This window comes from Nerophis lumbriciformis, linkage group LG20 (genome assembly GCF_033978685.3).
Source record: "Nerophis lumbriciformis linkage group LG20, RoL_Nlum_v2.1, whole genome shotgun sequence".
Taxonomy (NCBI): Eukaryota; Metazoa; Chordata; class Actinopteri; order Syngnathiformes; family Syngnathidae; genus Nerophis; species Nerophis lumbriciformis.
Genome location: NC_084567.2, coordinates 29,207,501 through 29,229,427, shown reverse-complemented (window position 1 = coordinate 29,229,427; position 21,927 = coordinate 29,207,501). Strand labels below are relative to the sequence as shown.

The 21,927-nt window shown below is 40.0% G+C and overlaps 1 protein-coding gene across 4 annotated transcripts in view; it reads left to right on the top strand.

The window, feature by feature from the left end:
* The window catches only part of cacna1bb (calcium channel, voltage-dependent, N type, alpha 1B subunit, b), a 439,095-nt gene that overhangs the window by 191,542 nt on the left and 225,626 nt on the right, over positions 1–21,927 (top strand). For all 4 annotated transcript variants that reach the window (XM_061980760.2, XM_061980758.2, XM_061980759.2 and 1 more), the window contains exons 7-10: positions 4,550–4,653; positions 18,231–18,346; positions 18,437–18,526; positions 20,547–20,636. In XM_061980760.2, the coding sequence (XP_061836744.2) occupies positions 4,550–4,653; positions 18,231–18,346; positions 18,437–18,526; positions 20,547–20,636 (400 nt within the window). The remainder of the gene's footprint in view (positions 1–4,549; positions 4,654–18,230; positions 18,347–18,436; positions 18,527–20,546; positions 20,637–21,927) is intronic.

The following is a 21,927-nucleotide window of genomic DNA, read 5'->3' as shown; positions in this document are numbered from 1 at the left end:
TTACCATGGTTACTAATTGGTTTCACCTGCCTCTGATTAGTGTTCGACACGTTCACCTGCTGCCGAGCACTAATCAGAGAGGTATTTATTCACGTTGCTCGCCACACTCGGTCTGGCTTCATTCTGTCACGTGTGGGGTCGCAGCTCACTGCGGGGTCGTTCCTCCCAGATACAAACCCCGTTTCCATAAAAATGAAAAAATGAAATGAAAAATGAATGTAATATTTAATATATAATCATGCACACATTATGTAATATTTAATATTTAACCATGTGTACATTATGTAATATTTAGTATATAATCATGTAATATTTATTATATAATCATGTGTACATCAGTCTGAAGTGGCTTGAATTGATTTAATTTAATTTAATGTATTTAAATCTATTTCACTTCACTTTATTTTATTTTGAAATTGTTTTATTTATTAGGACCTTAGCGACGTATACCCGCTATATTAATTATTGTTTGTTTATTGCCAACTGAAATAAAAAGATAATTTTGCTTAGTTCAAATAAAATACCCCTAATTTTTGTATTTTTTTTTTCTTGTTTTTGAACACTGACTTTTTGCAGTGTACACAACTTGCCAACTTCACTGGTTTTGGACCAAAGGTAACATAAGCTTGTCCGTGGGGTTCTTGTTATATTTTTTGCTTTGAAAAATGTAACCGTGAGCAAGTTGCAAACAGCGCCAATAAGTGAAACCATTGCTCCCTGCATGAAGCTGGCCACCCACCAAACAATTAATTTGGTCTCAGTTGTATGTGCTGTTTTTGTTTCTGAGTTATTTAATTTCTTTTTGGGTAAATCAAAGCTCACCGAAGCAAACATTTTTCTCCAAAATAAAAGTTAAAGTTAAAGTACCAATGATTGTCACACACACACTAGGTGTGGCGAAATTATTCTCTGCATTTGATCCATCACCCTTGATCACCCCCTGGGAGATGAGGGGAGCAGTGGGCAGCAGCGGTGGCTGCGCCCGGGAATCATTTTGGTGATTTAACCCCCAATTCCAACCCTTGATGCTGAGTGCCAAGCAGGGAGGTAATGGGTCCCATTTTTATAGTCTTTGGTATGACTCGGCCGGGATTTGAACTCCCAACCTACCGATCTCAGGACGGACACTCTAACCACTAGGCCACTGAGTAGTCAATCTCATTTGTGTGTGCTGGTTTGTGCCTTTTAAAATGACTGATTGTACTGTTCGTCAGACATCAAAGATAACATTTTCCGGAAGTGATGTCATCAGCCCCTGGACATTTTCTGAAATACTGAAATAGTTTTGTTTTATACAGCTATGTTTGTGCTGGTTTGTTAGAATTATCAATCGTTTTTGATTCATTGTAGTTTTTTTCAACTGTGATATGAATTTGAAGAATGTCAAGGGACTAGATTACCTTTGATAGAGCCCACAAAAACAGCACAATCGATCATTTTTCAACAGCCAGTTTTGCATGGAGTGAGGGGCCAACTTGACATACTGTAGGTACAAACCCCGTTTCCATATGAGTTAGGAAATTGTGTTAGATGTAAATATAAACGGAATACAATGATTTGCAAATCATTTTCAACCCATATTCAATTGAATGCACTACAAAGACAACGTATTTGATTTCATGGCTGCAACACGTGTCAAAGTAGTTGGGAAAGGGCCTGTTCCTTACATTGCCTTTCCTTTTAACAACACTCAGTAAACGTTTGGGAACTGAGAAGACACATTTTTTAAGCGTCTCAGGTGGAATTCTTTCCCATTCTTGCTTGATGTACAGCTTAAGTTGTTCAACAGTCCGGGGGTCTCCGTTGTGGTATTTTAGGCTTCATATTGCGCCACACATTTTCAATGGGAGACAGGTCTGGACTACAGGCAGGCCAGTCTAGTACCCGCACTCTTTTACTATGAAGCCACGTTGATGTAACACGTGGCTTGGCATTGTTTTGCTGAAATAAGCAGGGGCGTCCATTGTAACGTTGCTTGGATGGCAACATATGTTGCTCCAAAACCTGTATGTAACTTTCAGCATTAGTGGCGCCTTCACAGATGTGTAAGGTACCCACTAATACACCCCCATACCATCACAGATGCTGGCTTTTCAACTTTGCGCCTATAACAATCCGGATGGTTCTTTTCCTCTTTGGTCCGGAGGACACGACACCCACAGTTTCCAAAAACAATTTAAAATGCGGACTCGTCAGACCACAGAACACTTTTCCACTTTGTATCAGTCCATCTTAGATGAGCTCAGGCCCAACGAAGCCGACGGCGTTTCTGGGTGTTGTTGATAAACGGTTTTCGCCTTGCATAGGAGAGTTTTAACTTGCACTTACAGATGTAGCGACCAACTGTAGTTACTGACAGTGGGTTTCTGAAGTGTTCCTGAGCCCATGTGGTGATATCCTTTACACACTGATATCGCTTGTTGATGCAGTACAGCCTGAGGGATCGAAGGTCACGGGCTTAGCTGCTTACGTGCAGTGATTTCTCCAGATTTTCTGAACCCTTTGATGATATTACGGACCGTAGATGGTGAAATCCCTAAATTCCTTGCAATAGCTGGTTCAGAAAGGTTTTTCTTAAACTGTTCAACAATTTGCTCACGCATTTGTTGACAAAGTGGTGACCCTCACCCCATCCTTGTTTGTGAATGACTGAGCATTTCATGGAATCTACTTTTATACCCAATCATGGCACCCACCTGTTCCCAATTTGCCTGTTCACCTGTGGGATGTTCCAAATAAGTGTTTGATGAGCATTCCTCAACTTTATCAGTATTTATTGCCACCTTTCCCAACTTCTTTGTCACATGTTGCTGGCATCAAATTCTAAAGTTAATGATTATTTGCAAAAAAAAAAAGTTTTATCAGTTTGAACATCAAATATGTTGTCTTTGTAGCATATTCAACTGATTATGGGTTGAAAATGATTTGCAAATCATTGTATTCCGTTTATATTTACATCTAACACAATTTCCCAACTCATATGGAAACGGGGTTTGTACATTAGCTTGTGCTAGTAACGAGTCATTTTTATTAGGGACAGTGCATGAACAAAAAACAAAGGAGCAAACAAATAGCGAGCACACAAAGGCAAACAGTCACACTATACAATAATTCCAGCACCAGACAAGTGAACCAGAAGGAACTTAAATAGGCCTGTTTACCAATGGAAAACAGGTACGCTAGAGGAATACCCTATAGGAACTAAGCAGGAACTACAACACTAAAACTAGAAAGTAGAAGCAGCAGGACCGGAAATGACACCAAACTGTCATGTACAAAACCCAAAACCATTGAAGTTGGCACGTTGTGTAAACCGAAAATAAAAACAAAATACAAATCCTTTTCAACCTATATTCAATTGAATAGACTGCAAAGACAAGATATTTAACGTTCAAACTGGTAAACTTTGTTATTTTTTTGCAAATATTAGCTCATTTGGAGTTTGATGTCTGCAACATGTTTCAAAAAAGCTGGCACAAGTGGCAAAAACGACTGAGAAAGTTGAGGAATGCTCATCAAACACTTATGTGGAACATCCCACAGGTGAACAGGCTAATTGGGAACAGGTGGGTGCCATGATTGGGTGTAAAAGCAGCTTCCATGAAATGCTCAGTCATTCACAAACAAGGACGGGGCGAGGGTCACCACTTTGTCAACAAATGCGTGAGCAAATTTTCGAACAGTTTAAAAACAACGTTTCTCAACCAGCTATTGCAAGGAATTTATGGATTTCACCATCTACGGTCAGTAATATCATCAAAAAGTTCAGAGGATATGGAGAAATCACTGCACGTAAGCGGCAAGGCTGAACACCAGCATTGAATGCCCGTGACCTTCGATCCCTCAGGCAATACTGCGTCAAAAACCGACATCAGTGTGTAAAGGATATCACCACATGGGCTCAGGAACACTTCAGAAAACCAATGTCAGTAACTACAGTTTGTCGCTACATCTGTAAGTGCATGTTAAAACTCTACTATGCAAAGCGAAAGCCATTTATCAACAACACCCAGAAACGCCGCCGGCTTCACTGGGCTCAAGCTCATCTAAGATAGACTGATGCAAAGTGGAAAAGTGTTCTGTGGTCCGATGAGTCCACATTTCAAATTGTTTTTGGAAACTGTGGACGTTGTCCCCTCCGAACCAAAGAGGAAAATAACCATCCGGATTGTTATAGGCGCAAAGTTCAAAAGCCAGCATCTGTGATGGTATGGGGGTGTATTAGTGCCCAAGGCATGGGTAACTTACACATCTGTGAAGGCACCATTAATGCTGAAAGGTACATACAGGTTTTGGAGCAACATATGTTGCCATCCAAGCAACGTCTTTTTCATGGACGCCCCTGCTTATTTCAGCAAGACGATGCCAAGCCACATTCTGCACGTGTTGCAATAGCATGGCTTTGCAAGTCATTGTATTCAGTTTTTATTTATGATTTACACATTGTGCCAACTTCACTGGTTTTGGGTTTTGTAGCATAATGGCAATGACCCTAATATTTCTTCTCATGAACTCCTAAATAATCTTCTTCCATGTCTTGTTTGTGCAGACTAACGATGTGGCAGGAAACACGTGGAATTGGCTCTACTTCATCCCGCTCATCATCATCGGCTCCTTTTTCATGCTCAACCTGGTCCTCGGTGTCCTATCGGGGTAAGTCATCATTTTAAGACTAAATCAACCAGAAATACTTAATTTTTGCACATTTGTTGATGCGTTAATCAATATTTTCATGCCCATCAATATGAAGTGGAAGACATTCCAAAAGAAAAGTGGAATGCTGTGCAAGTGACCTTAACGATATGGGTGTGCCCATACAACTTTTTCAGTTCTGATACGATATTGGAGCCTGGAGTATTGGCCGATATTGATCCGATACAATATCAGCAGAAGTCGCACACACTTTTATTATATTTTAGTGCGGAAAGTTAGAAAAGGTTTGATCAAGTAAAATGAGCCAAACAGAGCCCAATGGTCGGTATGAAAAACACCAACTTATTTATTATTAACCATCGAGAATAAACCAATGCTGAAGTGGATCGGTACTTTGTTGTAATGTTCTCAATAATTCATTAAGTTGAAGGGGAACTGCGGTTTTTTGAGGGAATTTAGCCTATCATCCACAATTCTTATGTTTCTCTTTTCTGTGTATTCTAAACATTAAAAACAATGCAGGTAACGGGGATACAATCTATTCTGCCTATAAAGCCCTCTAAAAACCATCCAAAATCCGCTGTTTTATATACAGTGCATCCGGAAAGTATTTACAGCGCTTCACCTTTTCCACCTTTTGTTATGTTACAGACTTATTCCAAAATGGACTACATTCATTTTTGTCCTCAAAATTCGACACACAATTCCCCATAATTACAATGTGAAACCGTTTTTTTAAAGACATTTTAGCAGCTTTATTAAAAATGAAAAACTACAAAATCAAATGTACAAAAGTATTCACTAGAGATGTTCGATAATGGCTTTTTTTGCTGATGTCCGATATTGTCCAACTCATAATTACAGATTCCGATATCAACCGATACCGATATATACAGTCGTGGAATTAACACATTATTATGCCTAATTTTGTTGTGATGCCCCGCTGGATGGGGGGCGGGGTTTGGTGGTAGCGGGCGGTGTATATTGTAGCGTCCCAGAAGAGTTAGTGCTGCAAGGGGTTCTGGGTATTAGTTCTGTTGTGTTTATGTTGTGTTACGGTGCGGATGTTCTCCTGAAATGTGTTTGTCATTCTTGTTTGGTGTGGGTTCACAGTGTGGCACATATTTGTAACAGTGTTAAAGTTGTTTATACGGCCACCCTCAGTGTGACCTGTATGGCTGTTGACCAAGTATGCTTTGCATTCACTTGTGGGTGTGAAAAGCCGTAGATATTATGTGACTGGGCCGGCACGCGAAGGCAGTGCCTTTAAGGTTTATTGGCGCTCTGTACTTCTCCCTACGTACGTGTACCACTCCGTACAGCGGCGTTTTAAAAAGTCATGAATTTTAATTTTTTTTAATTTATCGGCCGATCGCATCGACAGTCCGATCTCTAGTATTTATTGATAAACGAACAAAAAGCGAGAGCAACGGGGAAGTGCTCTGACCAAACAAAACAAAATGCAAAACACTTACGGTAAATGTGGAGCAGACGGCATCCACGCGTACGCGTGTAATTGCAAAAAGCAAAAAAAGGATTCATCAACGAATAGGGAATTGAAAACATTATGTCTCAACAAAGAATGGTGGCTCACACTCAACTTAAATATAACTAATTGCTAACGGAAAGCGGGTGAGGGGAAATGCTCTGTGACAAAAGTGAAGCAGCCACCTAAAAACACTGGCAAAACCGGAAGAGCCACCAAAATAAAAGTACGGGACAGGAACTAACACAAAACACCGGAGAACACCAACAAAAAGGCACGGCCTGGTGTAATCAGCCGTGGCAGAATACCCCCCGACCCCCCCCCCCCCCCCCCAACAAAACGGATACCATACGTTCTAGAAAGCGAGGAGACGATGATGACGGCGCCGGAGACGGCCCGCCGGAGACGATGATGACAGTGCCGTGGGACGGCCTGCCGGAGACAAAAATGACAGCGCCGTGGGACAGCCCGCCACAAACGCAGAAGGGCAGCTGGGTCGGAGGCATTGGAGCCGCTGAAGACGAAGATGGTGGTGGCGTCGGCAAAGGACCCGCTGAAGATGAAGATGGCGGCCGCACAGTGTCCGCTGGCAAGGCGGGCGAGACGGGCGATCACGGAATGGCCACCTTCTTGGCTGACGAGGGGGCCGACGTGAGCGACGCCAGAACCCTAGCAGCGAAAAGTCCTATGCCCAAGTCCTGGTCGTCGCTGCTGTTGGCACAAAGGGCATCCATGAATTGGCCACTGAGGGAGCCGCGTGCGGGCGCCTGATGGCCGCCTGTGCGGCATGCCAGCTGGTAGTCGTGGAAGCGACGATATTGGAGACTATGATGACGGCGCCTTGTGACGGCCCGCCGGAGACGATGATGACAGTGCCGTGGGACGGCCCGCCGGAGACAAAGATGACGGCGCCGTGGGACAGCCCGCCGCAAACGTATAAGGGCGGCTGGGTTGGAGGCATTGAAGCCGCTGAAGACGAAGATGGTGGTGGCGTCGGCAAAGGACCCGCTGAAGACGAAGATGGCGGCCGCACCGTCGGTGTCTGCAGAGCGGGAGACGAAGATGGCGGCTGCACCGCAGGAGATGAAGACGGCGGCTGCACAGTCGGTGTCTGCAGCGCAGGAGCAGCATGTGGCAGGAGGACAGGAGGTTGCGGCGGAGGCGACTCCAGGACAGGATGCGGCGGCGACGCTTGGGCTGAAGAATGCTTCGCTGTGGCCATTAGTGCCACGATCCTCTCCAGCCGCTGGGTCAGGGAAATCTCCTCAGGGTCACTTACTGGCTGAATAACTTTTGCCACAGGATTAGTCACCGGCAGCCTAGCCACTGCAGGAGGTAGCAGCCTGGCTGGGTGCAGCTGTGCCTCGCCAGTTGCACAGCTGCCTAGCCCCCCTCAGGAAGCGGATACCAGACGCTGTCCCTGGTTTGAGGGAGGATCACCCGACCCACTAACAAAAAGGCAGGTGACAGTGGGCATGTTTTTCAGCGGCAGGAACTGGGAGACTAGTCAACATAGAGGGAAAGATGAATGCAGTAACGTACATAGACTTCCTCCATGAAAACCTGCTCCAAACGCTCCTGAAGTCAGACTGGGGCCCCGGTTCATCTTTCAGCAGGACAACGACCCAAAGCACACAGCCAAGATATCAAAGGAATGGCTTCAGAACAGCTCTGTGCATGTCCTTGCATGGCCCACTCAGAGCCCAGACCTGAATTCGATTGAACATCTCTGGAGAGATCTGAAAATGGCTCTGCAATGACACTTTCTATCTAGCCTGATGGAGCTTCAGAGGTGCTGCAAAGAAGAATGGCTGAAATTGCCCAAAGATAGGTGTGTCAAGCTTGTGGGATTGTATTAAAAAGACTTGAGGCTGTAATTGCTGCCAAAGTTGCATCAAAGGCTGTGAACACTTATTGTATGTGCATGTGATTATTAGTTTTTCTTAGATTTCTTAGTTAAAAAAAACTAAATAACAGTTTCACATTGTTATTATGGGGTATTGTGTGTAGATTTTTAAGGACACAAATTCATTTAATACATTTTAAAATAAGGCTGTGATGAGAGATGTCTGATAATATCGGACTGCCGATATTATCGGCCGATAAATGCTTTAAAATGTATTATCGGAAATTATCGGTATCGGTTTCAAAATTATCGGTATCGGTTTCAAAAAGTAAAATCTATGACTTTTTAAAACGCCGCTGTGTACACGGACATAGGGAGAAGTACAGAGCGCCAATAAACCTTAAAGGCACTGCCTTTGTGTGCCGGCCCAATCACATAATATCTACGGCTTTTCACACATACAAGTGAATGCAATGCATACTTGGTCAACAGCCATACAGGTCACACTGAGGGTGGCCGTATAAACAACTTTAACACTGTTACAAATATGCGCCACACTGTGAACCCACACCAAACAAGAATGACAAACACATTTCGGGAGAACATCCGCACCCAAACACAACATAAACGCAACAGAACAAATACCCAGAACCCCTTTGCAGCACTAACTCTTCCGGGACGCTACAATATACACCCCCCACCCCTCCTCCAACCCCGCCCACCTCAACTTCCTCATACTCAGGAGAGCATGTCCCAAATTACAAGCTGCTGTTTTCAGGCATGTTAAAAAAAAATAATGCACTTTGTGACATCAATAATAAATATGGCAGTGCCATGTTGGCATTTTTTTTCCATAACTTGAGTTGATTTATTTTAGAAAACCTTGTTACATTGTTTAATGCACTCAGCGGGGCATCACAACAAAATTAGTCATAATAATGTGTTAATTCCACGACTATGTATATCGGTATCGGTTGATATCGGAATCGGTAATTAAGAGTTGGACAATATCGGAATATCGGATGTCGGCAAAAAAGCCATTATCGGACATCTCTAGCTGTAACATAACAAAATGTGGAAAAAATGAAGGGCTGTGAATACTTCCCCAATGCACTGTACACGCTGTACGTACATATATAGTGTGGTGACAGGCACATGCACGATAACATGCAATATTTACAGTATTTTGTTGTTATGCACTAAACGTTTCAAAAAATAAACAGTCACTTGCGAAGTCTGTACTCATTGGGATTGAGCTGACTGATGGGATGTTGTTACTTTCTTGAGCTGCTAAATTCAGAATAATACTCTCTCTTCAATCAATCACTCAATCAAATGTTATTTATATAGCCCTTAACGACAAGTGTCTCAAAGGGCTGCACAAGCCACGACGACATCAGCTATTCATCAGCTATTCAATGCTTCATAGAGATGTTGCCATGGTCTGCTGCAGTCCAGTTAAGTTGGTAGTGTGTACATTAGACTTTTAAAGTTGACCAACTTTCCCGGCTTGGTGCCACAACCAGGGGCTGAGCGTCAGAGGGGGGCTCGGATCAGACCCAAAACCTACCCGGAGCGGGCCTCTTCCACGGCTTGGGCCCGCAGGAGCTCGGAGGATGCAAACAGTTTTATTCTAATCACCACTAATAATAGCGCTGGTTGTATGTGGGCTTATACTGTAGGTTGTCCCAGTCAGGATGAGTCATGGTTACTTAAAAACTTCAAAAATATTGCACAAGTAAACACTCTGCAGGACTGCTGGTATCGGAGATCATAGCACACAAGACCGTGTAATCCAGGGCTGTCAAACTCATTTTAGATCGGAGGCCACATAGAGAAAAATCTACTCCCAAGTGGGCAGGACTGGTAAAATCACGGCACGATAACTTAAAAATAAAGACAACTTTAGATTGTTTTCTTTTTTTTAAAATAGAAACAAGCACATTCTGAAAATGTACAAATCATAATGTTGTTGTTTTTATTACACTTTCATGTTGCAGTTGTGAAGTGAAGATAAGTGAATTATATTTATATAGTGCTTTTCTCTAGTGACTCAAAGCGCTTTACATAGTGAAACCCAATATCTAAGTGACATTTAAACCAGTGTGGGTGGCACTGGGAGCAGGTGGGTAAAGTTTCTTGCCCGAGGACACAACGGTAGTGACTAGGATGGCGGAAGCGGGGATCGAACCTGCAACCCTCAAGTTGCTGGCACGGCTGCTCTACCAACCGAGCTAGACCGCCCCAATGTATATATGATGTCCGATATTCCGATATTGTCCAACTCTTAATTACCGATTCCGGTATCAACCGATACCGATATATACAGTCGTGGAATTAACACATAATTATACCTAATTTTGTTGTGATGACCCGCTGGATGCATTAAACAATGTAACAAGGTTTTCCAAAATAAATCAACTCAAGTTATGGAAAAAAATGCCAATTTGGTACTGCCATATTTATTATTGAAGTCACAAAGTGCATTATTTTTTTTAACATGCCTCAAAACAGCAGCTTGGAATTTGAGACATGCTCTCCCTAAGAGAGCATGAGGAGGTTGAGGTTGGGCGGGGTTGAGGTGTGTGTGGGGGGGGGGGGGGGGGGGGGCAGGTTAGGGGGTAGTGGGGGATGTATTTTGTAGTGTCCTGGAAGAGTTAGTGCTGCAAGGGGTTCTGGGTATTTGTTCTGTTGTGTTTATGTTGTGTTACAGTGCGGATGTTCTCCCGAAATGTGTTTGGTGTGGGTTCACAGTGTGGCGCATATTTGTAACAGTGTTAAAGTTGTTTATACGGCCACCCTTAGTGTGACCTTTATGGCTGTTGACCAAGTATGCCTTGCATTCACTTGTGTGTGTGAAAAGCCGTAGATATTATGTGATTGGGCCGGCACGCAATGGCAGTGCCTTTAAGGTTTATTGGCGCTCTGTACTTCTCCCTACGTTCGTGTACACAGCGGCGTTTTAAAAAGTCAAACATTTTACCTTTTGAAACCGATATAAACTATTACCACTACACTAGTAATATCGGAAATTATTGGTATCAGTTTTTTTATTATCAGTATCGGGTTTTTTTTGTTTGTTTTTAGGTTTTTTTTATTAAATCAACATAAAAAACACAAGATACACTTACCGTACAATTAGTGCACCAACCCAAAAAACCTCCCTCCCCCATTTACACTCATTCACCCAAAAGGGTTGTTTCTTTCTGTTATTAATATTCTGGTTCCTACATTATATATCAATATATATCAATACAGTCTGCAAGGGATACAGTCCGTAAGCACACATGATTGTGCGTGCTGCTGGTCCACTAATAGTACTAACATTTAACAGTTACTTTTACTAATTTTCATTAATTACTAGTTTCTATGTAACTGTTTTTATATTGTTTTACTTTCTTTTTTATTCAAGAAAATGTTTTTAATTTATTTATCTTATTTTATTAATTTTTTTAAAAAGTACCTTATCTTCACCATACCTGGTTGTCCAAATTAGGCATAATAATGGGTTAATTCCACGACTGTGTATATCGGTTGATATCGGTATCGGTAATTAAAGAGTTGGACAATATCGGAATATCGGATATCGGCAAAAAGCCATTATCGGACATCCCTATAAAAAATGCATCTTAGATAGTTGATAGTTCAAAAAGACGTACCGTATTTTTCGGACTATAAGTCACAGTTTTTTTCATAGGTTGGCCGGGCTCCAGTGCCACTTATATATGTTTTTTTCCTTTTTTATTATGCATTTTCGGCAGGTGCGACTTATACTCCAAAAAATACGGTACATGAATCGTCTTCCGTGATCCCGGATCTAAATTCTGTCAAGTAACTCTGTCTGACTCACTGCCATTAGCCAGCTAAATCTGAATGAAAGCCAACATGAGTCAATGATGGTCTGAATGTCCTGGAAGCAGGAGCTTTTTGACATTTAGTTACAGAAAGCCTTTTAGCTTAATGCAAGCAGTGCCGTTTGCATGCTTCTAGAGTTATTGATTGATAAGTATAATGCACTGAAAACCACTAGTAATCTCTTGTGGCTCACATGACTCAGATTTTTCTCACAAATGACACATCTTGGGTATGATGGAGGATTGGAGATAATGGCACTTTTGACACTGAATTGAATGACAAGGTCTCAGCTATCACACCATGTCTCAGTTAATACAGTTCTACCCCGGGATACAAGTGCCAATTCTGCAAGTTTTGCGCTATAAAAGCCGTCACTTGGGTAATTGTTACGTTTTAAAATTGCGAGCAAAAATTTGAGTTACGAGCTTCCCCACCATGAGTTGCCGTGCTGAATGTCACATTGAACCTCAGAAGATCTGAACAAAACATTAGGGCTTACTCGTTAGCATTAATTGATAACTTTGTTTTTAACGAGCACGGGAAGGAAGAAAGTGAGCGTGAAGGACGGTGGATGTTATTGTTTGTATTTGTTCATTTGAAGGACAATGTGCAGATACATTAAGAAGATAGCTGCACCACACTGCAAAAAGTCAGTGTTCATAAACAAGAAAAAAAAAAAAAAAATTAAATTAGGGGTATTTTATTTGAACTAAGCAAAATTATCTGCCAATAGAACAAGAAAATTTGGCTTGTCAAGACTTTCCAAAACAAGTAAAATTAGCTAACCTCAATGAACCCAAAAATACCTTAAAATTAGAGATGCGTTAAAATGTAATATCGGAAATTATCGGTATCGTTTTTTTTTTTATTATCGGTATCGTTTTTTTAATTTTTTAATTTTATTAAATCAACATAAAAAACACAAGATACACTTACAATTAGTGCACCAACCCAAAAAACCTCCCTCCCCCATTCACACTCATTCACACAAAAGGGTTGTTTCTTTCTGTTATTAATATTCTGGTTCTTACATTATATATCAATATATATCAATACAGTCTGCAAGGGATACAGTCCGTAAGCACACATGATTGTGCGTGCTGCTGGTCCACTAATAGTACTAACCTTTAACAGTTAATTTGACTAATTTTCATTAATTACTAGTTTCTATGTGTCATGTCTGTGTGATCATGTTTTGTTTTAGTTATGTTCAGTTTTGTTTTTGGACTTTTTGTGCACTTTTGTTGTTTTGTCACCATAGCAACCATTAGTTTTCACCTGTCACGTCACGCACCTGTTTCACGTTTTGAGTCACGCACCTGCTTTCACTAATCATGTCTATAGTATTTAAGTTCATTGTTTTCAGTTCGTCGTTCTGACGACATCCCACATTCATACCCCTGTCACACTCTGTCTACCTCTGCGCACTTCATGCCATGTCCAAGTAAGTTTTTTCTATTAATGCCACAGTTAGTGTTTTTGTTTAATTGTTCACAGTTTTTTGCCCACGTGCAAGTCTTTTTGTTTCGTTAGTCAAGTTTGTACATCCGCCTTGAGCGCGCTTTTTGTTCCTTTGAGTGTTATAAATAAATATGTATTTACCTTCACGCCATGACCAGTCCAGCTTTACTTGCATCTCGGGAAAACAAACACACCATAGTCCACGTCCTGACACTATGTAACTGTTTTTATATTGTTTTACTTTCTTTTTTATTCAAGAAAATGTTTTTAATTTATTCATCTTATTTTATTTTATTATTAGTTTTAAAAAGTACCTTATCTTCACCATACCTTGTTGTCCAAATTAGGCATAATAATGTGTTGATTCCACGACTGTATATATCGGTATCGGTAATTAAAGAGTTGGACAATATCGGAATACCGGATATCGGCAAAAAGCCATTATCGGACATCCCTACTTAAAAAAAAGTATATTCTCACTAATAACAACTGTACTACAATATGAGTACGTATTTTCTATTGTTTTATTGAAAATAAAACAGCAAAGTCCATTTGGCTGTCATCTGTTTTAATATGAGACACAATTGTGTCAAAGTCATGATATATTTTTTTATGCTTGAAGTAAGAAATTATTACTTTAAAAAAGTAGTTTTATACTTGTGAGTGTTGATGACACAGCTTTGCAACAGTTGATATTCTAATTTCAAGCATGTTGTACTCAATATAGGTCATAAAATCTTAGCAACAAGCTGTAATGTCTTACTGAGATCATTTAGGACCAAAACCCTTAAAACAAGTAAAACAAGTAAAACACTCTAACATAAAATCTGCTTAGTGAGAAGAATTATCTTATCAGACAGAAAATAAGCAAATATCACCCTTATTTGAGATATTTAATCTTACTTAAATTTCAGTTTTTGCAGTGCAGATTTGGCACCATGCCAATTTCCATCTGTAGTCCCTTTATGGTGCATCTAATATCCATCCATCCATTTTCTACCGCTTTTCCCTTTTCGGGGTCGCGGTGGGTGCTGGAGCCTATCTCAGCTGCATTCGGGCGGACCTCGAAGCAATTTTTATTTGGTACATGGTGTAATGATAAGTGTGACCAGTAGATGGCAGTCAAACATAAGAGATTCGTGTAGACTAATTTAATTATGGATGTTAGATGCACCACAATTGTCTATCATTATGTATTTTCAATATTGTTGAGTATTTGCAATCCTTTCAATCTGATTTTGCTTACCGACCTCGAAGCAATTTTATTTGGTACACGGTGTAATGATAAGTGTGACCAGTAGATGGCAGTCAAACATAAGAGATACGTGTAGACTAATTTAATTGTGGTGCATCTAACATCCATGATTAAATTAGTCTACACGGATCTCTTATGTTTGACTGCCATCTACTGGTCTCACTTATCATTACACCATGTACCAAATAAACTTGCTTTGAGGTCGGTAAGCAAAACCAGAGAGATACGTGTAGACTAATTTAATTGTGATGCATCTAACATCCATAATTAAATTAGTCAACACAGATCTCTTATGTTTGACTGCCATCTACTGGTCACACTTATCATTACACTATGTACCAAATAAAATTGTTTCGAGGTCGGTAAGCAAAACCAGAGAGATACGTGTAGACTAATTTAATTGTGATGCATCTAACATCCATAATTAAATTAGTCTACACAGATCTCTTATGTTTGACTGCCATCTACTGGTCACACTTATCATTACACCATGTACCAAATAAAATTGCTTCGAGGTCGGTAAACAAAACCAGAGAGATACGTATAGACTAATTTAATTGTGGTGCATCTAACATCCATGATTAAATTAGTCTACATGGATCTCTTATGTTTGACTGCCATCTACTGGTCTCACTTATTACACTATGTACCAAATAAAATTGCTTCGAGGTCGGTAAACAAAACCAGAGAGATAAGTGTAGACTAATTTAATTGTGATGCATCTAACATCCATAATTAAATTAGTCTACATAGATCTCTTATGTTTGACTGCCATCTACTGGTCGCACTTATCATTACCGTACACTATGTACCAAATAAAATTGTTTCGAGGTCGGTAAGCAAAACCAGATTAAAAGGATTGAAAATACACAACAATATTGAAAATACATAATTAGACTTAGACTTAGACTTAGACTCAGACTTAGACTTCCTTTTATTGTCATTCAAATTTGAACTTTACAGTACAGATAAGAACAAAATGTTGTTGCATTCGCTCATGGTAGTGCAGGACAAAAAAGCAATAAGGTGCAGATATAAATAAATAGATTACTGTACAGATAAATATATTGCACTTTTGCATATGCATCCACGTTTATGGATGTATGTTATATTGTCTTGTATTGTCTATAATGATAGACAATTTAAAATACAAGTACAATGCATAGAGGGTATGTGAATTACAAATCATATTCATTGAATTAAAGACAGAAATAATCAAAAACATTGCATAGAGGGTAGTAAGCTGACTTGGTGAAGCAGTTGGAGCATAGCACCGCGAGTCTGCACCATACTGAAGCAGAATGAGTCCATAACTTCAGCCAAAGACGTTAAAATGATATGTAAATGATGCAATGCCTTACTGCATACATCCGCAGCCATCGAACAAGTCTCACTTAAATTCAAATACATAAATTAAAGAGGCATCAAGAATCAATTTATATTTCAATTGTAGCCACTGAATCCTACTCGAATCGAGAGGTGCTCAAAGAATCCCACCTTTTATGCTATATGCTATGTACCCCAATGGTCAGTTCTGGGTCAAAACTATTCAACCTACCGTATTTTCCGGACCATAGGGCGCACCGGATTATAAGGCGCACTGCCGATGAATGGTCTAGTTTCGATCTTTTTTCATATATAAGGCACACCAGATTATAAGGCGCATTAAAGGAGTCTTATTATTATTATTATTATTATTTTATTTCTAAATGGAAAACACTACCTTGTGGTGTACATAACATGTAATGGTGGTTCTTTGGTCAAAATATTGCATAGATTATGTTTTACAGATCATCTTCAAGCCGCTTTCTGACAGTTGCTTCCGAATGCGCCGTTTTGTGGGCGGTCTTATTTACGTGGCTCGCCTTCGACAGCGTCTTCTCCCCGTCATCTTTGTTGTAGCCGTGTAGCGTGCAAGGACGGGAGTGGAAGAAGTGTCAAAAGATGAAGCTAACTGTTTTAATGACATTCAGACTTTACTTAAATCAATAACGGAGCAGCGTCTCCTCATCCAGAAACAACAACACCGGAAATGTGTCCCTTGAAAAACCGTCCGACCAGAATTTTCTAATAACTAAAGTTCCTTGGGTGAATAATGTAAACTCACTACACCAGTATGTTTTAGCGCTTTCATGGTGAGTTTACTGACAGATATAAGTAAGAACTTTACACTGCTTTATATTAGAAATGGCAACAGTAGAGGATGAATGTGCCATAACAAGAAGATAGAGAAAAAGAAGAAACTTATTGACTACAGCGTCGTCACGAACTACAATGGCAGACGCGCGCAATTTTATAGGATTTATGCAGGTCCCAAATACAGATCAGCAGGTACCAGAAGGTAAGAAAAGTTGCTTTTGCACAATATTGTGAAACAAAACACCAGATAATATGTCTTACCTTATACACACACCATAATAATACTCGTATGTTGAAGCACAGTACAATCCATCAAGCGGTGCGGATTCAGAGCTTACCAAAGTCATACTCAAACATTTTGATTGATTTTTAAGCGCCGTGTGTAATGTTCTATATTTTCAATGGAACATATAAAATGTTGGTGTTGTTTACTTGAGTCATATTGCCAGGGGCGCCGAAAAGGGGGGGTAAAGGAGACGGATTCTAGGGGCCCATGATGGAGGGGGGCCCAGAGGGGCCCCTAATGATGATGAAATTATAATACAGAAAAAAATAATGACACTGTGTTGGGGGCCCTGTAAAGATTCTTTTCATGGGGCCCAAAATCCCTAGCGGCGCCCCTGCATATTGCCATCATATTGCAGTCTACACGTATCTCTTATGTTTGACTGCCATCTACTGGTCACACTTATCATTACACCATGTACCAAATAAAATTGCTTCAAGGTCGGTAAGCAAAACCAGAGAGATACGTGTACACTAATTTAATTGTGGTGCATCTAACATCCATAATTAAATTAGTCTACACAGATCTCTTATGTTTGACTGCCATCTACTGGTCACACTTATCATTACACTATGTACCAAATAAAATTGCTTCAAGGTCGGTAAGCAAAACCAGAGAGATACGTGTAGAGTAATTTAATTGTGATGCATCTAACATCCATAATTAAATTAGTCTACACGGATCTCTTATGTTTGACTGCCATCTACTGGTCACACTTATCATTACACCATGTACCAAATAAAATTGCTTCGAGTTCGGTAAGCAAAATGAGAATTAGTGTTATAAGGGTTATAAGGTACACTGTCGAGTTTTGAAGGAAAACAAATGATTTTAAGTGCGCCTTATAGTCCGGAAAATACGGTATGTATTAACAACATCTGTAAAGGCACAACATCTTACAAAAAGTCAGGATTGGGCAACAGAAGCAGAGAGGAGTTGCTGAGCGTTGTAAAAGTCGTTTAATGCTCAATAAGGGATGGACATAAAAAAAAAATGGCAGTGGCGGGAGCAGCCAGGGCCACAAAGCAACAATAAAAATTAACAAAGATATCCGAATGGAAGGCAGGGAGATAACTGAGCAAACTTGCAAAATAGCAAAAAAAAAACACCAGAAAATACTAGGAGCTCAGGAAGGATTAGGAAATAAACTGGAGAGCGTTGTTTGGGTCCTGCATAATTTCCAGGGATTGGTTCAATTTGTGTTAAATTTGGAATTCCTGGAGGAAACAATTCTGTAACATTTCCACAGAGAGTTTGCCAAAGAGAGGGAGCGTGTGGAGAAGAGGCAAGAATTCTTGAAGCTTCGAAGGCAGCAACAAATTGAAAGAGAGCTCACTGGATACTTAGAATGGATCTGCAAAGCTGGTGAGACAAAATCCTCTTGACGTATTTTCAATATTTTTAGTGCATGAAAATCACCAACATTGACGGAAATATTATCCGTTGTTCCCCCAGAGGAGGTGTTGCTGGAGGAGGAGGATGAAATTGCGGAGGAGAAGTCGCCATTGGATGGAGCGTGGTACAAGAGGAAACAAAACCTGCCAGGTGATTTTGAACTTTCAAATACTCAATTATTTTTCAGAGCTGTATTTGTTTGATCAAAGTTTCACTCTCATGCCTAAAGTGGTTTTCAGAGGTTGCCTAAGTCAAGTCTTTTATATAGTGGAGATCATCATGGTCAATATACTGTATGAAAACTAGTTAGCCATGTGGACATGCCATCAATGATCGTGTGAGCTTTAAAGAGGTCACTATAAATATTCTTTACAAAACCAGTGAAGTTGGCACATTGTGTAAATCGTAAATAAAAACAGAATGTTTGCAAATCCTTTTTCAACCTATATTCAATTGAATAGAATGCAAAGACAAGATACTTAACGTTCAAACTGGGAAATTTTGTTATTTTTTGCAAATATTAGCTCATTTGGAATTGGATGCCAGCAGCGTGTTTCAAAAAAGCTGGCACAAGTGGCAAAAAATACTGAGAAAGTTGAGGAATGCTCATCAAACACTTATTTGAAACATCTCACAGGTGAACAGGTTAATTGGGAACAGGTGGGTGCCATGATTGGGTATAAAAGCAGCTTTCTAAAAAATGCTCAGTCATTCACAAACAAGGATGGGCCGAGGGTCACCACTTTGTGAACAGATGCGTGAGAAAATTGTCCAACAGTTTAGAACAACATTTCTCAACCAGCTATTGCAAGGAATTTAGGGATTTCACCATCTACGGTCCGTAATATCATCAAAAGGTTTAAAGAATCTGGAGAAATCACTTCAGATATTACGCACCTTCGATCTCTCAGGCGGTACTGCATCAAAAAGCGACATCAGTGTGGAAAGGATATCACCACATGGGCTCAGGAACACTTCAGAAAACCACTGTCGGTAACTACAGTTTGTCGCTACATCTGTAAGTGCAAGTTAAAACTGTACTATGCAAAGCGAAAGCCATTTATCAACAACACCCAGAAACGCCGTCGGCTTTTCTGGGCCTGAGCTCATCTAAGATGGACTGATACAAAGTGGAAAAGTGTTCTGTGGTCTGACGAGTCCACATTTCAAATTGTTTTTGGAAAATGTGGACGTCGTGTCCTCCGGACCGAAGAGGAAAAGAACCATCCGGATTGTTATAGGCGCAAAGTTGAAAAGCCAGCATCTGTGAGGGTATGGGGGTGTATTAGTGCCCAAGACATGGGTAACTTGCACATCTGTGAAGGCGCCATTAATGCTGAAAAGTACATACAGGTTTTGAAGCAACATATGTTGCCATCCAAGCAACGTTACCATGGACGCCCCTGCTTATTTCAGCAAGACAATGCCAAGCCACGTGTTACATCAACGTGGCTTCATAGTTAAAGAGTGCAGGTACTAGACTGGTCTGCCTGTAATCCAGACCTGTCTCCCATTGAAAATGTGTGGCGCATTATGAAGCCTAAAATACCACAACGGAGACCCCCAGACTGTTGAACAACTTAAGCTGCACATCAAGCAAGAATGGGAAAGAATTCCACCTGAGAAGCTTAAAAATGTGTCTCCTCAGTTCCCAAACGTTTACTGAGTGTTGTTAAAAGGAAAGGCCATGTAACACAGTGGTGAACATGCCCTTTCCCAACTACTTTGGCAGGTGTTGCAGCCATGCAATTCTAAGTTAATTATTATTTTCAAAAAAAAAAAAAAGTTTATGAGTTTGAACATCAAATATCTTGTCTTTGTAGTGCATTCAATTGAATATGGGTTGAAAAGGATTTGCAAATCATTGTATTCCATTTATATTTACATCCAACACAATTTCCCAACTCATATGGAAACGGGGTTTGTGATTGAGTAAATGTAGCCTGTGAGAGTAATGTGTATAGCAGGATTAAGTCTGAACCATTTATTGTAAAAAATAAAAACAAATAAATTATTTGACAGATTGATATCAATATTTGGATGGACCCGCCCATACTTTTGGACAATACAAAGTTTTATGTCCTAACAACATTTTTTTTCCGTTGTGAGCAAAACATCCACATAAATAACAGTGTCGTAATTCATTAATACCATGTTTCTCTTCCTGCAGTCCTAAAACGAAGCAAAGCTAAGAAGAGTAAAAATGATTTGATCGGTGCCGAGGAAGGTGAAGATCCATTCGCTGATATCTCCTCCGTTGGTAAGTTTGACGTCACACTGCAAAAAGTCAGTGTTCAAAAACAAGAAAAAAACAAACAAAAATTAGGGGTATTTTATTTGAACTAAGCAAAATTATCTGCCAATAGAACAAGAACATTCGGCTTGTCAAGACTTTCCAAAACAAGTAAAATTAGCTAACCTCAATGAACCCAAAAATACCTTAAAATAAGAATATTCTCACTAATAACAAGTGATCTTTTCTTAGTAGAAAAAAACAATTTTACCTTTTTGCTCAATATATTGAAAAATATTCTTAAATTAAGTAAATGCTAGTGCCATTATGTTGACATAATGATATGCACTTGGAAATTATTACTTTAAAAAAGTAGTTTTATACTTGTGAGTGTTAATGACACAGCTTTGCAACAGTTGATATTCTAGTTACAAGCATGTTTTACTCAATATTGGTCATAAAATCTTTCTGAGATAATTTAGGACCAAAACCCTTAAAATAAGTAAAACACTAACATAAAATCTGCTTAGTGAGAAGAATTATCTTATCAGACAGAAAATAAGCAAATATCACCCTTATTTGAGATATTTAATCTTACTTAGATTTCAGTTTTTGCAGTGCATTTTGTAAGTCAAACAGCAGTGGATGACTTGGCTGACTCTCCAATACAGAATACTGCTTTTTAAAACGTTAAAACATGCTTAAATGTCCGATGTTCTTCTAAAATAGCTGTGAGGCACCACACAGACACTCCTACGCCATCTGAGTGCTGAATCACCTTTAGGGAAAATAAATGTTCTCATTAGTCCGTTCAATTAAACTACTGTTGTAGGAGAATCACCTGCAGCACATTTGAATTTTCGAATATTAATTGCTTTCACAGTAGCACACAGAAAGAACGCGTGGAACTAAAATATGATGATAAATACATGCAAACTAGGAAGTGGTGATATCGTAAGAATGAATGCAGCGTTGCAGAAAAATATAGTTCAGGGTTGCTTTTCTTTTCTTCAGTGGAACATATTTAAGTCACACCCCTCATTTAACCGGTTGTTGACTAACTGAAATCAAAACTGAAATTGCTCGCACATTTACTTACTTCTGTAAAAAGTAAAGTAGCAATAATTGTCACACACACACACTAGGTGTGGCGAAATGATTCTCTGCATTTGACCCATCACCCGTGATCACCCCCTGGGAGGTGAGGGGAGCAGTGAGCAGCAGCGGTGGCCGCGCCCGAGAATAATTTTTGGTGATTTAACCCCCAATTCCAACCCTTAAAGGGGAAAATTATCACCAGACCTATGTAAGCGTCAAT